Source organism: Gekko japonicus, unplaced genomic scaffold (genome assembly GCF_001447785.1).
Source record: "Gekko japonicus isolate JY-2015 unplaced genomic scaffold, Gekko_japonicus_V1.1 scaffold760, whole genome shotgun sequence".
Classification (NCBI taxonomy): domain Eukaryota; kingdom Metazoa; phylum Chordata; class Lepidosauria; order Squamata; family Gekkonidae; genus Gekko; species Gekko japonicus.
The window spans coordinates 345,764-362,385 of record NW_015169798.1 but is presented as its reverse complement, the minus strand read 5'-3'; the positions used below and the strand labels follow the sequence as shown (position 1 = coordinate 362,385).

Genomic DNA, 16,622 nt, shown 5'->3' with positions numbered 1-16,622 from the left:
ATATTTTATGTAGATATCTTTTACATTTCAGCACCTGAACAAAGAGGATTTGAGTTCAAAGTGTTGTACATACTGGTTTATTCAGATTGAATGTATAGAATCCTTCTTCCTACCCTCCTGCCTCTTTAACTTGGCTTATTAGTCCATTAATTCACAAACACCAATGCTCTTTTACCTGTCCATTCCCTTCCTTTCAGTAATATAGTTCTTTGACACATATCCACAAGGGTTTTTCAGTGTTGGAAAACTGTATGCACACAGGCCTATATGTATTTAAAACTGCTTACTCCATTTAGTTGATTGGGGTAGTGCTGAATTGAAGGTCAGCTGCATGTTAAAACACAGGATTGTTCAGATTTGACTGTACCATCGTAAAATGTAAAATTATATTGATGTGAGTGTAAATTATAAGTTAAAGTAATAAAAATGATAAATTAAACTAACTTTATATAATTTGTGCAAAATTAATCTCTCCACATTGAAATCCATACTATTGCACATTGTATTCTAATACTATATCTGTACATTTACTTTTAGGGTGCAGTGTTCTTGGAAGGAATCTCAGTTAAACGTGTAACTCAAGTGACGTCTCAGCCAAAGCTTGGAGAAATACAGCGCAAATGCCAGCAGTTTGCTGGATGGAAAGGGTATGGGCTTTCTTAAAGAAAATGTAGTTTGCTATATTCTAGAAATGTTGCCCTGTTTCTTGTGTGTATATATAATAAAAAAGCTAACAAGTGAATTATCAAAATTGCTGGCTTATGTGGATGAGATGTTACGCAGGTTCCTTGCAAGGAATGTTCAGAGGAAGAGGGAAGGTAAGTGATGTGGAAATCTCCCCCCCCAACCCATTTTTACAGTTTTTAAAATTTATAATCTAATTCTATTTATATATCTACTAGTTGCAAAGCTCATTGTGAAATCAGTACAACGAGTTCTAGCAAGAGGTGAGGTGTCAGGCCACACACAGCCCCCCCCCCCCGTGTTTTCTCCCGGAGTTCCCAGACCCCGGTGTCGAGGGGGGACAGAAGGCTCGGCACTTTGTTGTCACCCGGCCGCCTCCAGCAGGCCCCTGGCTGCCTCAACCGCCATCTGCCCTGGCGGCTTAACGCAGCGGAGCTCAGCGAATCGCGGCTTCGGAGCGTGCAGCTTCTGGCTGTTGGCCTCACCCTCGTTGTTGACCGCCGTATTCTCCCTGCTGCCGGCTCCCGTCCGCTTGCTGCCTGCCCCGCTGCCTGCAGCCAGCTGCGTCTGACGGTGGCCGCTGCGGCGCCAGCATTATCAGCCTTGTTTTCCTGACCCTCTGCCCACCGGAGCGTTGCCCCAGTCAGCCGCCTCTACCGCCCTCAACTCCCGCAGCTCACGCAGTGGAGGTTGGTCAATCAGTGCTCGGGGCCTTGGATTTCCTGGATGTGGGCCTCGCTGTCCTCATTGGCTGCCTTGTCCTCTGCCCGTTGGAGCATCCAGCTCCTCCGTCGCCTCCCAGTATACTGAGGCGGAGACACTGGGTGCCGATTCTGTGGGCAGGACTCAGGCAACGCAGTCAGTGGCTAGGGAGACCCTGTGACAGACAGATCAGGGAGCCAACTAATTCGGGAGAGCATGGAACGTTGCCACTCGAAAACAGAATGATATAGATGGAGAGATATGCAACTTTTTTTGTAGTTTTGCTGCCAGGTGCTTGACCATTGAGTTTGTGGTTAGAGAGGCTGATGATCATGTATTTCAGACTATGTGGACGTTGTCTAATTAATTTAAAACATCTCTATACTGCCTTTACTACCCATCTCAGGATCCCAAGGCAGCAAACATTATAATATGAATAAGGTTAATACATGCACACTATTAAACAGATAAAATGTACAGGGAGAAGGATTAATAAAAGTTAGTGAGAGAATGCTAAACAAAAAAGAGTTTTCACCCACTGGCTGAAAACCGTGACAGAGGGAGATGGACAAAGCTCCCTGGGTGGGAGGAGAGCTTCACATTTCAGTGCCATGACCAAGAAAATCCTTTCTTGGGTTGCCACCTGTGTCCTCAGATGGTGGAAGTACCTAAAGCGGGGCTTCTGAAAGATGACTGGAATGGACAGGTAGGTTCATATGGGAGTAGGTGGTCCTTAAGTTATACTGGTCCTAACCATATAAGGCTTTAAAGGTCAATGCCAACACCTTGAAATAGGCCCAGAAGCTAATTAGGTTCTAGTGTGGATAGAACAAAATTGGAGTGATATGGCTGCCATGACTGTCTCTAGTCAGCATTCTGTATGAACTTTAGCTTCCAGACAATCTTCGAGGGCACCCCACATAGAGCACATTGTCATAACCTAAACTAGATGTTATCCGATAGGAGGCTTGGATTCAGCAGCACCCCTGCTCTTTTAGAGGGAGTGCAACATCCAGAACAGTATACATCCTAGTTTCTGGGTCAAACCTTCCTTCCCACCAGTAGCACCTCTGTTTTGTCAGGATTAAGTTCCAGCTTGTTAGCCCTCTTCCATCCCAGAACTGCCTCCAGGCTCCTGTCTATAGTTTCCACTGCTTCCCTGTGAACTGTTTGAAGCACAAGATAGAGTGAAGTGTCATCCACATATTGGTGGCAACTCAGTCCAAGTCTCCAGAAGGCCTCTCCCAGGAGCTTCATGTAGATGTTAATAAAGCAATCGGGACACCGTGGAACCTTGTGGGACCCTGTAAGCCAGAGGCTAAGGGCAAATTAGCAGTCCTCTAGCACCACACTTTGAAGCCAACCTTTGAATTAGAACCAAAACCATCCCAAAACAGTGCCTCCCAATGCCAGCCCCAAAAGGCAGTCCCGAAGGATACCATGACTCATGCTGTCAAAAGCCACCAACGTCCAGGAGAATTAACAGGGTTGCACGCTCCCTGTCCATCACCCAGTGTAGGTCATCCACCAGAGTGACCAAGGCCTTTTCAGTCCCATAGCCAGGTCTGAAACCAGATTGGCATGGATCCAGATAATTCACTTCATTGAGGAATCCTTGAAGTTGCCCAGCCGCCATTCTTTCGATCATTTGTTCATGCCAGTCTACTGGAATACTTGGTTAGATAGGAAGATAATTTTCTGTCTAATGGGAAGTTATATAGATTATATTCTGTTGGGGTGAATGTTTGCTGTTCCCTCTCAAGATACCATTCTGAGAGTTTCTTAATTAATAGTTTTCCAGCACCCTCATTGTCACCGATAACAGAGGTCCTCAGTATGGTGCCTATGGGCACCACAGTGCCTACTGACTTTTCCTGGTGCCTGTCAAGTGTTTTTAGAAACTGAATGGGGCCATGTGGGGCTCTTGCCCAGCAGAACATTTGACTGGCCACTGGAGATCCTATTTGCTATGGAGATTAAAATAACAGCACCTGAATATTGGCAGCTCCTACCACAGTGTTGATTTCACTCTCTCACACTTGTCTTTCCCAGCATATTTTCTTAAATTACTCTGCTTGTCCCTTCTTGCACTGGGGCTTCCTCTGTGCGTGTGGCTCTGCCTACTATGGTGGCCATTTTGTGGGGGGCTCCACATCCTGCAATGGCTATTTTGCAGTTGTACCCTCAATCCTGTATCAGAATTCCAAAGGTGCCCACAAGTTAAAAATGTTGACTGTGTTAACTATTACTCAAGACCCCAGTTATTAATTGTGAAAGGCACAACATTTATTTGGGATACATCCTACCCCATCCGCCAACTTCACTGAGCAGAGTTTAAAACCTTCCTCCTTCCTTAGAAACCCTCCTCTTTCGGAGGAACAGCCACTTAAGTTGGCAGTAGGCTCCCTGGAGGATCGTTGGATCCACCCCATTCTGAAGAATATGCCCCATTAAAGAAAATGACAATTTACAAGAGTCAGAATTACAGGGAAAACTTTAAAATGCCATAAATCCCAAACATATTGTTAAACTTGGGAAAGCAGTAAATTGCTTGTTCTAGAGCATGTGTTGACTCAATTCTGCAATTTCATTCATTGTTTCTGTACTTAGTTTGAAGTCTGACAAAGGCATTTCAGATGCATATAGCCTTGTATTGGGAAAATTGGTTTCCAGGTTCTACAGACAATTTCTTGGAAGGTTCTCAGTTAGTGCTACTTCAGTTCTGAATACCAAAAACTGTATTCCCAAAGTGACAGTGCGTCTGAAATTCTGGATACCTTTTTGCCTATTAAAAGAAATGAGATGAGAACATTTTCTTGAACCCTAGAGGAAAGTTATAGGTTTATTAAGGCAATGGTCAGTGAATCTCTCCATTCTAAACAAACTGTGATCTCTGAATGAACATTAGACTTAACAATTTGAATTTTGTTGTTCCCAATGTAAAGTAATTGTAAACAAACACATTGCTAACAAGTTTACAGTGTACAAATTTTTATTTCTCTTTCCTAGTAGAAGCCATTAAGAATTTTAACCCCCTTCACCAAACTGCATGTAATTCAGGCAGAAAGTAATTGTTACAAAACTTTTATTTGGCCAAAAAAGCTATGTCCCTTTTTTGGGAAATTCCTGCTTTGCAGATAAGCTGATTTCTAAGAATGCGGTCAAAGAAGGCTGATCTGTGTTAACTGAGGACCCAGGAACGAATAAAGCCTTTCTCCCTTTTTCCTCTTAGAACTGGATTTCCTGGAGCTCAACCTGTTTCTATGGATGAGCAGAACATTAAACTTTTAGAACAGAAGCCATACAAAGTAAGCTGGAAAGCAGATGGAACACGGTAAGTTGAAGTTCTCTCTCACCCCCATCCCAGAAGTATCATTTGCCCTGTTGTAGCATCAGCTTTTCCATATGTGTCCTGTAAGGCTTTATGCTTGTGATTTTTCTGTTGCTGCTTTACAGCTCAAATAATGAGAACTTTTAAAAAATGCTGCTGTTCAAATTTTGGTGTGAAGATTTCAGCTGGATCATTATAAAGTACCTGAAGTTTTAATAACTTTTCATACAATTTGGCTTAAGAACATAAGAGAAGCCATGATTAATCAGGTCAATAGCCCATCCAGTCCCTCTGTGTCACAGAGTGACACAAACCCAGGGGCCATCAGGAGGTCCACCAGTGGGGCTAAAACTCTAGAAACCCTCCCACTGTTTCCCCCCCCCCCAGGCACCAAGAATACAGAGCATCACTGCCCCAGACATAGTGTTCCATCTATACTTTGTAGCTATCTCTGCCCCATATGGTTATCTCATCCCCTCTTGAAGCTGTCTACACCTGTATCTGCCAGCACTTCTTGTGGCAATGAATTCCATGTATTAATACTCTTTGGGTGAAGAAGTACTTCCTTTTATCTGTTCTAAGATTACTGCTCATTAATTTGAGTAGCCCATGAGTTCTTGTATTGTGAGAAAGGGAGAAAACTTCTTTCTCTACCTTCTCTGCCCCATACATAATTTTGTAAACCTCTGTCATGTCACCCCCAGTCGTCGTTTCTCCAAGATAAAGAGCCCTAACCTCTTTAACCTTTCTTCATAGGGAAGGTGCTCTATCCCCTTAAACATTTTAGTTGTCCTTTTCTGCACTTTCCCAAACGCTAGAATATCTTTTTTGAGGTGCAGTGACCAGAACTGTACACAATATTCCAAATGACTCCGCACCATAGATTTACACAGAGGCATTATGATACTGGCTGACTGGTTTTCAGTCCCCTTCCCAATAATCCCCAGCATAGCATTTGCCTTTTTTATTGCAGTTGTACACTGAGTCGACATTTTCAGTGAGTTATCTACCACAACACAAAGATCTCTCTCTTGGTCAGTTACTACCAGTTCAGACCCCATTAGGATTTTTGGGTCCAATGTGCATTACTTTGCACTTGCCCATGCTGAGCCTCGTTTGTCTTGTTTTGACAAAGGTTCTTGTCATTTAAACCAGAAAATACCATTTTGCTAATTATGGCTTGCCTTTATATGTAAAGCAGGGGCTTTAAAACAAATAAACCACAGATTGGTTGCTGTAGATTTTCCGGGTTGTGTGGCCGTGGTCTTGGCATTGTAGAACCTGATGTTTTGCCAGTAACTGTGACTGGCATCCTCAGACGTATAACACTGAAAGATGGAGTACTGTGTTATACCTCTGAGGATGCCAGTTACAGTTACTGGCAAAACATCAGGTTCTACAATGCCAAGACCACGGCCACACAACCCGGAAAATCTACAGCAACTAATGAACTCCGGTCGTGAAAGCCTTCGACAACAAATTACAGATTGTCATATTAAAATTCTTTGCCTTCTTTCATGTATACATTTCCTCTTTTGGTGCTTATCTATTCTAATTTCTGCCTTTGTTCTGTTTGCACTCCTCTTTTTCCAGCTGCACATATTGTATGTTAAGGAAAAAGTGGTTGTTTTCCTTGTTTTCACAGTGCATTTCTGTATCCTTGTTGCAGGTCACAACCAGATCTGTGTAACCAAAGCTTACAGTTGTATTCAGTGAGAATTGCCTTCTAGAATGGGCTTTGTGGGTACATTCTCATTAACCACAGTGTTATTAGAAAGGTTAGAGATATGTAGGCTTGTGTTGGCATCTAGAAACATGGACTTTCAATATAATCTACTAGCTCTGTTACAGGATAAATTTATTAGTACTAGATCTTTTTTTCAAGCATGCTTAAACCCTGGGAAGGAATAGATGTGCTGGTTTTATGACCATTCAGTAATTTGCATCACACAGTATTCAGGAATGCACATATATTTTGTAATTATGGACCTTTCCAGACTGGATATTAGTGATCCAGATAGTAACTTAAGTCGTAAGAAGTGAGATACTAGTTCTATCTATATCTGTAAAACCAGGATACACAATGATGTGAAACGGTGAAAGAATGCTTGACATACAGCAGTGTAAGAGATACTCAGGAGTCACACTACATGTAGTGAGAAGCAGCTGGAGTCTCGCTGCTTCCAGCAGCCTCCAAAACTTGGGGCAGTGTTTGAGATAAGAGCCTTGGAACCTGGAGGAAAGGTAGGATCTTGTGGCTGAACCTGTATTGGATTTCAGAGGCACTTTGAAGCCCTGGCCATTAGCGGTAGTTAGAACTGGTGCTGATTGGCAGCCTGCTTCCTGAAGTGGCTTGACTACCATCATTGACAGATGGCTTAGAGGTTCTCAGTGAGGTTTGGATGTGGAGTATAGGAATGAGCATAATGAAAGAGAAAAATCCCTCCTTGGTTTCCAGTTTGGTTTGGCAAATCGGTTGATATTTGCCTGTGGCCCAGTATGATGGATGAAACCAGCCATGATTGGTGGGGCGTTCTGTAAATCTGGTAATAAACTGCTGTGCACTACCAAAGCAGTTGTTAAGTGCTGCCTGTAAGGGCGGCAGCAACAGCACAGGAAACTACCAGAAAGCTGGGAGGGCAGAGATGCTTTAACATCCAGCTCCCCTTCCTTGTTTTTCGCTCACCACTCCCCTTCCAAAAGACATGCCAGGAGTCATGCTCCATATGAAGCCATTTTCCTTGTTTTGTTTTAATCTATCCCTATTGTAGATTTCTTTAATTGTAAGCTGCCTTGAAGTTCAATTGTTTTAAAAAATGTATATCCCACCTTTCAAACAAACACTAAGTTGGAATTTGAGTCAAGGGCCTGTACAAAGTAATCTACACACTCCAATTCTGTTGTGAACAGATTATGCAGTATGGATCTCCCATGCATTGAGCTCTATATATGCCTAGGCCCCCAGGCAAACATGACAGGCCAGTATAGATTTCCTTTACATTCACATCTGCTTCTTCTCCCAAAGCAAATGACGTGTCTTGGCTTTCCTTCACCTTTTTGGAGTGGGAGGTGCTTCAGAAGAGCATCATATGTGTCTCTTTTGTGTCTGCAGGGAGCATTCATTTGGAAACAGCTGCCTCCATCATAGGAGGATGCTTGACTTGCAATCAATGCTCCCTCAAAGCTGTGGAGTTTTGTGAGCAAAAATTCTACTTTGTGAGCTACTGGCATTAAAGTTGTGAATGAGTTATTTGGCTACTGCATAAATTAGTCTGCTCTGGAGCCATCCTTCCTGAGCTAAGACAAAAATGTGTGAGCTGGAGGCTAAAAAACCGTGAGCTAGCTCACACTAACTCAGCTTAGAGGGAACACTGCTTGCAACCTCTTAATATTTTATGGCTGGACCAAGCACCCACGGCAGCCATTTAGCTGTGGCACTGAGGCCTTGTTTTTAAAATTCCAGAAGTACCCTCCGGCTCAGCAAGATTGGAGGCCCTATGTGTAGAACACTGAGAAATTTGGTGAGGTATGAGCAGGCCTGATCCTTTGCCATGCATTCATTTGAATATCTGTATCTTTATCATGGTAGGGTCTACTTACCTGGATTACAGAAGCATTCAAACCTTTTACTAAATTGGATTTCTGAAATACAAAATGCAGCTCACATTTTTAAAGAGGTCTCTCAGAACTGAACAAAGAGAATATGAATTAGCTGCATACATACCTGCAATAATGTGTATATTAGATTACTTATCTATCTGATGGATATGGATACATTTTGAATCTTAATTCTTTTTGTGACTGACACTCTCCAGCTGTTTCTAAGATTTAATTTAGAAGCATCTTTAGCAAAATACTACAGAAAGCTCAAGTGCTTAAACCCTCTTGATTTTTGTTTGCTTTAAGGAAAATCAAGTGAAATATCAGGGGGGGGGTATTGTACAGAAGAACTGGCGACTGAAGTGTCAGAGGTAGAATGGAAGCGGCACAGTGGAAAAATCCTCTCCCATTCCTCTCCAGAGTCTCTCTTGCATTTGTGTGTGTGTGTGTTCCCTGATTGCTTGCCTTCCATGTGTGTGTGTGTGTGTTCCCTGATTGCTTGCCTTCCCCCAGCCCTGGGCTCACCATTGTGGATGGGGAAGAAGTGCCTTCCAGAGTGTGCTCCTTTCTTCCCTGTTAGAATGTGTCTCAAGCCAGGAAAGAAAAACTCTGGAAGGCACTTCCTTCCAGTTCCAAGAGATAGCTGTGATGAGGTGGGCAAATTTGGGCTGCAGTAGGCATGGAGAGCTGTCATGCTTCTCGCTCTCCATTCAGCCTACACCATGGCATTGCTGATCTTGCGGCCAGAGCTTAGCTAATGGCTTAGGTGATCTCCTGTCCTGGGCCTTCCCAGAAACCTTGCGTTAGGGCAGAGTTAATTAAATAGCTGTTCACTTAACCTTCAACCTGTTTCACTGGAATCTCCCCAGCACCAGTGGACATTCCTCATGTTTTAGGGGATGTGAGCATGTCTCTTCCTAAGACTACTGCAACTTTTAAGGGAGTTCTTTATATAATTTTGATTCTACTCCCTATGTTTTTAATATGGGGGATCTCCTGGTTTTGTAGATATTTAAAAGAGTTACTATTTGTGGCTACCGGTAGTTCATAGTTAGTAGATTTCAGGTTGGCAGACATACCCCCCCCCCCCTGATATTTCACTTGATTTTCCCATTATAATGCCCACTAGAGACTTCAGTTGGAAAAAAGCCACCAGAAAAAATACAGGTTTGCAGGTTAACAGCCATTTCATACCATTTATTCGGTGTTTGTAATGAGACTTTCGATCACAGTTTTAGATGAAATGGTTGATCCTGTGTTGCAGAGCATAAGATCTGATGCGCAGCTCACAGTATTGCAGGAAATGAAGGCACACCTCTTTGCTCTGGTTCTGGGAGCTAGTCCTGCCCACTATGAATAGTGGTGGATACTTTATAAAGATACTTTATAAAGATAAAGGGATATGCAGACTATGAATGCAGTACCACATGGTTAAAATGTGGCACACACTTAATCCAAGACATCCTGGTAGAGTTTGAAAATGAAGTGCTCAGCAGAGCTTCAGGAATTATACTTCTAAATCAGACAGCTGAAATTTGATAAAGATATATCCCAGGACACCCCCAGCTGCTAGAAAAGTCTAAAGATGGGACATTTATATAGTTTTCTGTCACAGCTGAGAACCTGAATGTTCTTGTACTAGGCCAGCAACTGAACACAAAATCACACATAGAACAGAATGGTTGCCTGTGGGAATTTTTGTCCCAACACTTCTATTACATTTTTACTCCAGCCTTCCTCCAAGGATCTCAGGGTGGTGTTGTACATGGAGTTTTCATTCTACACTTTACCTTCAAAGTGACTTTGTGAGAGTGACTGACCTAAGACCACCCAGTGAGCTTCCTGGCTAAGTGAAGGTTTGGACCTGGGCTTCTCCAGTCCTAGTCTAATAACCTGCACTGCGCTGGCTTCCTCACTTGAACTGCTTTTGTTGTGAGGAAGTTGGGGGGTGGATTTTGCTGTTCAGTTATAAACATAATAAATAATAAAAAATCTCAGAAGTGGATAGATAAATAAATAAATAAATAAAATAAATTCTTGTCATATATGGTGTCAAGAAAATGGCCTTTCTCTAGCTGGGTTTTGCCTTTCAAAATTTTTGGTTCAGACTTTTGGACCTAGTAGATTACAGAAGGTGTGTAACTTGGGGAAGTAATGTCATGATAACTAGCAGGTTCAGAGAGGGATAGGAGCTGAGATGGACACAGGTGCAAATGAGATTATAGGAGCTTCAAGGCTGAGGCCAATTGGGGGTTTTGCACTCAGATTCCATCTCATGACAGGAAGAAACCCTGTGTGTGTGGGTGTGTGTGTGTGAGTGCTTGTGTGACTGTGGGCAAGTACTAGCTGCAAAAGTATATGGCATCACACTTGATTGGTCAAACAGGATCAGACCAGCTGCAGGCACTCTGGCATAATGAAAGATCTGAATGGGTCATCCTCTTTACTAGGTTGGGCCTGGCATGGCTGGATTACCTGCTTTTGTACTTTGAAACTCTATTTGGACTGCGTTCCAGTCTGGTCAGTTAACATCCGGGTCAGAGGACAAAGAAGACTGTATAATTCTCTACAGATAGATATTCTGATTTTTTGCCTGTTTTTGCACTGCTTTAATATTTGTAGCCTTTTTGGCTCTACGGTATGGTAAAGTAATAGTTTTTGGAACTTGAACGTGTTCTACTTTACAGGGTTGACTTCTTGATTAACAACTGGTAGGGCTAGAGACCTGGTCCCTCAGTTTTTCAGCTGAAGGGTTAGCCATAGGGGCTGGTGGTGGCTCATCACCCTGGGCAGTGAGAATTCACTCCCCAGCCTTGTGTGTTTTCTTTTGCCCTCACCTGTCATTGCCCCTTGGCATATGGTAACAGTCTTAAAGTTGTGAAGAAGGCATTTCCTTTGCCACCTTTGTGCCCACATACAGGAATAATAATATATTATGTTTAATATGTCCACATACATCTTCCTGTTTTCTGATGTAGAGTTTTGTGGCAAGAAAATCCTAAAGTATATTTCAAATGTCTGCATAACGTAGCTTTTAAAACTTTGCCTCTTAACATTCAATGAAATGCATTCGATAATGATTTTTTCCAGAATCACTGCTATTAACCTGCTGCTGTCTTTGAAATATTTTCATGCTAATGTATTCATGAAAGAGAACTCTAGAAGCCAAACTGGTTTTTTTCCCTATTACAAAAATTATTCTTGCAGCCTTAATGCTGGATATAATATTATATGTTAGGAACAGCTGAGGGAAGTATGGTTTTACAAATGTACCTAATTTGGAAGGCCTAGGTTATCGAAATTGAAATTGTATGAATAAGATAATTATCACAATATGGCTAGGCGGGTTCTATATTTGCTGCTGCTATTGGCTTTTGTAATGAAAAGTATAATTAGCCCAGGTGGTTAGTGGCTTGCTTCTCTCCCTAGATAACGTATCTCATTAATAATGTTTGTAGCAGATGTTTGTTCTAATGAGTGGAGTTGAGTGTTCGGACTGGGATAGTGCGGTGAAGGTAATGAGACACCCATATCTCGGAGAACAAAACCCAACTGAGAATATTAAAAAGGATTTCACTTGTCGGTGGAATAGGCGCAGTAGTGAAATGGCAATGCTTCGTTTTATGATTAGAGAATTTCAGACTGACCAAAACCTGTTAAGTGTCTCAAATCTTTTAGGCCAATATGGATCATTTTGCTTTTGAGACACATTTGTAATTTCCCGAAATTACTGTAAGGTAATTTTCCGTAGTTGGAGTAAATTGTTTTCAAAAAGGCATTGTGCATAAATAGGCAGTTCTGGGAAATCGCTGTTGCATTTTAATAATGTGTGCCTGGTAGTTATCTTGCAAAAAGCGAGTTTAGTAACTGGGATCTAAAAGCAAACGCAAGCTTAGCCTACTTTTTTGTGCAACCAGTTTTCATCTGAAACTTGCATTTGGCTTGTCATCTGTGCAGATAAAATTTTGATAACTGTGTTTTTAATTTATTGGTAAATCCTTTAACACATAATTGTGTTTCTTGCATTATTTTGTCAAATGCATAGAAATTTTACAGATTATTAAACATGGTGAATGAGGCAGCATTTGTCTCAAGCATAATGCTGGAATGCTATAATGCAAGCCATATTTGTTCAGCGTAGATTAATGCAGTTGATTTCTATGGTTCTGCATTGTTACCACATCTCTTTGGGCCTGGCTCCTGTCTCTTTTTTCCTGAAGTTAGCAGGTTTTCTGTGTTAGCTATAATGTTTTCATGATGAGGTAGTATTTGTGTAGCAGAGAAAGGAGTAAATCACAATTGAACTGCAAGAATGTCAAGCAGTTTCCAGCATCTCTAAATTTATTGATATGAATGTTTGGTTTGTGTCTGGCTTTTTTTTTTAAGGTCTGGCTTACTTTATGGTGAAGTTGGTCAGTGCACCTGGATGATCAAGCCTACCTCTAGAATGCATCAGTACCCCATACTCTGAGGGAGAGTCCCATTTCAGTGGTAGGGCACATGCACTGTACATGGAATATTTCATGTTCAATCCCTGGAACCTCCAGTTGTAATTATTCTGCGCTTGCTGTCCTCCATTATAGATTTTTGGCAACAGTTGTCAACTCCAATGACAGCTGAGGATAGAAATAAATAAAGATGAGATGTCAGTTCTGGAATTTACAAAGTTATCTAAAAAAATGGACAGTCCATCGAGAAACTTAAACTCTTACCGAACTCTCCTATCAAACTCAGTAGGGATTCACAATGATTAATTTTAGTTGAACTGTGGCTATACTATTTTAAAATATTACGAGGATAATTATATCTTGGTTTTCAAGGAATTCTAATCTTAAACGTTATCCAGGGGAACTGATATCTGTCACCTGGAGAGCAGTTGTAATTCCAAGGTTTGCAATGGTGGTTCTTGTGGAGGAAATGACTGGTTTGGAGGATGGCATCTATGGCATTATACTGGTCTGATGTCCCTCCCCTCCTTAAGTCACACCCTTCCCAGACTCCACCCCTCAAATGTCCAGGAATTCCCTACCTGGAGTTGGCAACCCCTATCTCCTTCCCACCCAACAGTCAGCCTACTTTTATCTGCTTCTTTGTCTTCAGCTTTCCGTTTCTACCCCCCTCCGCAGCTGCCTCTGCCTACGAAAAGTAGCCTTTTCATAGTGGACTTGCTTCAGGACAATAAAGGGAACACTTAGTATGAATTAGTCTCTACCTACCGTGGGATACAGTTATGATGTTCTGCTGCCTCCTAGCGAGGCCACAATAAAAAGCAATTTCTGTGAATAAGGAAGAATGGACAAGGACTTCTTTCAAAAATCCTTTTAATATGCTGACAAACTGAACCAACTCTTTCTGCTACTTTGGAGCCTTCATGCTAATATGGAATTTCATTTGTGCATTCATTTTTTCCTTAAACAGTGGGTTTCTTGGAAACCATCCAATATTGATCATTGTTGTAATAGATGGTTCACAGTTCATTCGCATATTCTACTGTTCTGGAGTAAGAGCTTATTTATAAGGGAAGAGACAGAACTAGCAAATAATTCCTAATTTTCTTATATGTAGGCCTTGGAATTCAGTGACATCAAGTCATTCCTATGTATCCAGCTTATTACTATAAGGTTTCCTTGAGGCAGATCAGAAAGTCTGAAAATAGAATAACCAATATCATAATGTTCTATGCAAGCTTATTTGATTATTGCAAAGATACAGTGTATTAAAATGCTAATTGTCTTTTTAATGTTATGAATAATAATCTTGTCCTGTTGCCTTGGAATACTATAATTAAATCAAGATAAATGAGGTCCTGCTTGTATGTAACGTTCAAGTTTTACAAGTGTCAGTAGCTGTTGTATTGAATACTAAACTTGGTAGCCAAGCAGTGTACAATATTGACATGCAACTTGTTAAATATATGTGGGGAAAAGAGGGCAAATGAAATCCCCATCCTCCTACTAAACAATAAAGCCTGCATAAAACTAGCTTAATGCTTTTGTGACTTTGGGGAACCAGTTCTATTTGTTGACTTGTGATCCTGGGACCATCAAATATATTGCACACCACTTTATGCTGATACTGTCTGGTCTCCTAGTCTTGCTTATGTGTTTACTGTATAACATTCCCATTCCTATGAATGCACAGCACTTAATTTTTTTAAAGCTCATCTCACATAAGAAGTGTAGTTTTTGTAATGCATTGGTATGAGTCAGTGCGGAGTAAAAGGGAACAGGATTGATATTGTTCTGCTTTCTGTTAAGGATTCAAAACTATAGTTGAGAGACACAAGAATCTGGGCAGCTCTAGATCCTGTCTAGATGGCCCAGGCTAGGCCTAATCTCATCAGATCTCAGGAGGTAAGCAGACTTGATCCTGGTTTGTACCCGGATTGGAAACCACAAAGGAAGTCTAGGGTTCCTATGTGGAGGCAAGTGGTGGCAAATGGCCTCTGAATGTCTGTTGCCTTGAAAACTCTACAGGGTTGCCATAATTCGACTGTGACTTGATGGCACTTTCCGCCACGAGGTCCTGTCCATAACATGTAGTCTTACCACAACCCTTTTTTACCTTTCTGCATTATGTCTTGTGCTCCACAAACTACAGAAGAGTGGTGATGCATTATGTCTGGGGAGCTTTCTTTGTAATGACATCAGTGGATGGCAGAAAAGAGGACTTATTTTACTTTCTCTGAGATGGCAGATTTATTTCTTGATGATCCTGCAATATAATGATGAAAACAGCTAACTTGAACGTTAGGTGATTATTTTATATTGTGATATATTATTTTATATGGATTGGCTGGTGTCCAAAAAACTATCTTATGCATGTGCCATGGGCATGCTTAGCAGAGTCTTTGCCACCATCCCCCTCTGAGCAGCAGGAGCCAGCATGGTGGAGTGGTTAGAGTGTGAGACTGGGACTCTGCCATGGAAACTTGCCATGTGACCTTGGGCCAATTGCACCCTTTCTGCATAACCTACCTCACAGTGTTTTCTTGTGAGGATAAAATGGAGAAGGGGAGAATGTTCTATACTACTTTATGTCCCTACTGGGGAGAAAAGTGTGGTATAAATGAAGTACATAAATGAATAATTTATGACAAACAGCTTTTGAAAGTTTCCTCAGATTCAAGAGGCATTTGTTATGTGGCATGTGTCAGGCTGCTGCCGAAAGATCCGTTAGATGCAATTAGGTGTGCTATTTTTGGATCCTAGATTAAAAAAAAAACAATTCCTTTTCTAAGTACTATATGGAGCAGCAATCTTGGTCCACAGGATAAATGAGACTATAGACTGGCCGCTAATATAGTTGTTTTGTCATATCTATGAGCTCCTAAGATATGTGGCTGGTGCTGTCCTTAGACTGGCAGTTGTCTAGCATTCAGTTGAATCTAGGGCTTCAATACTGGCATTAAATCTGAAACTCAAAATAATGTTCTCTGCGGTCAAGCAGTTGATTATGAAGATTGTTATCAATAGTACTATCTACTGGGCTACATGTGTCTGCTCTTCTCTCCACATGGGAATCCCACCACTCTTTACAATTCCTTATAGTTCCAAGGTACAGGAGAGCAATTACCCGCATAAGGTTAAATGTGCTACGATCTGCGATCTCTGAAGACCATATATTAGGTATACCATTTTCAGATAGATATTGCAGTTGTGGCTTAGGGATCATAAAAATTGTGAAGCATGTTTTATTTGAATGTCTCTGGTATAAGGAGGCTAGAGATAAATGGATCAAGCCACTTACCGTATTTTTCGGACCATAAGACGCACCTGACCATAAGACGCACCTAGTTTTTAGAGGAGGAAAACAGGAAAAAAAATATTCTGAACCAAAAAGTGTAATAAAATATTTAATAAACTATAACACAATAACATTTGAACCATGTAAAGTGAACAGCAGTCAACAGCTGATCCTTCCACTTTTGGCCCTGTTATTTCACTCCGTGGCCGTGTGATTCCAGTTCCTGAATACTCCCGCTCCACCCTGGGGCTGTCATTCAACACTTGGCCCTGTCATTCCAGTTCCTGAACACTCCTGGCACACCCTGGGGCTGTCCTTCCACTCCGTGGCCCTGTCATCCCAGTTCCTGAACACTCCTGGCACACCCTGGGGCTGTCATTCCACTCCGTGGCCTGTCATTCCAGCTCCTGAATACTCCTCCTCCACCCTGGGGTTGTCATTCCACTCAGTGGCCTGTCATTCCAGTTCCTGAATACTCCTGGCACACCCTGGGGCTGTCATTCCACTCCGTGGCCCTGTCATCCCAGTTCCTGAACACTCCTGGCACACCCTGGGCTTG

The 16,622-nt window shown here is 41.8% G+C and overlaps 1 protein-coding gene across 1 annotated transcript in view; it reads left to right on the top strand.

Annotated features, from left to right (window-relative positions):
- The window catches only part of RNGTT (RNA guanylyltransferase and 5'-phosphatase), a 270,839-nt gene that overhangs the window by 29,129 nt on the left and 225,088 nt on the right, over positions 1 to 16,622 (top strand). The window contains exons 7-8 of the mRNA XM_015417084.1: positions 538 to 647; positions 4,619 to 4,720. Of these exons, the coding sequence (XP_015272570.1) occupies positions 538 to 647; positions 4,619 to 4,720 (212 nt within the window). The remainder of the gene's footprint in view (positions 1 to 537; positions 648 to 4,618; positions 4,721 to 16,622) is intronic.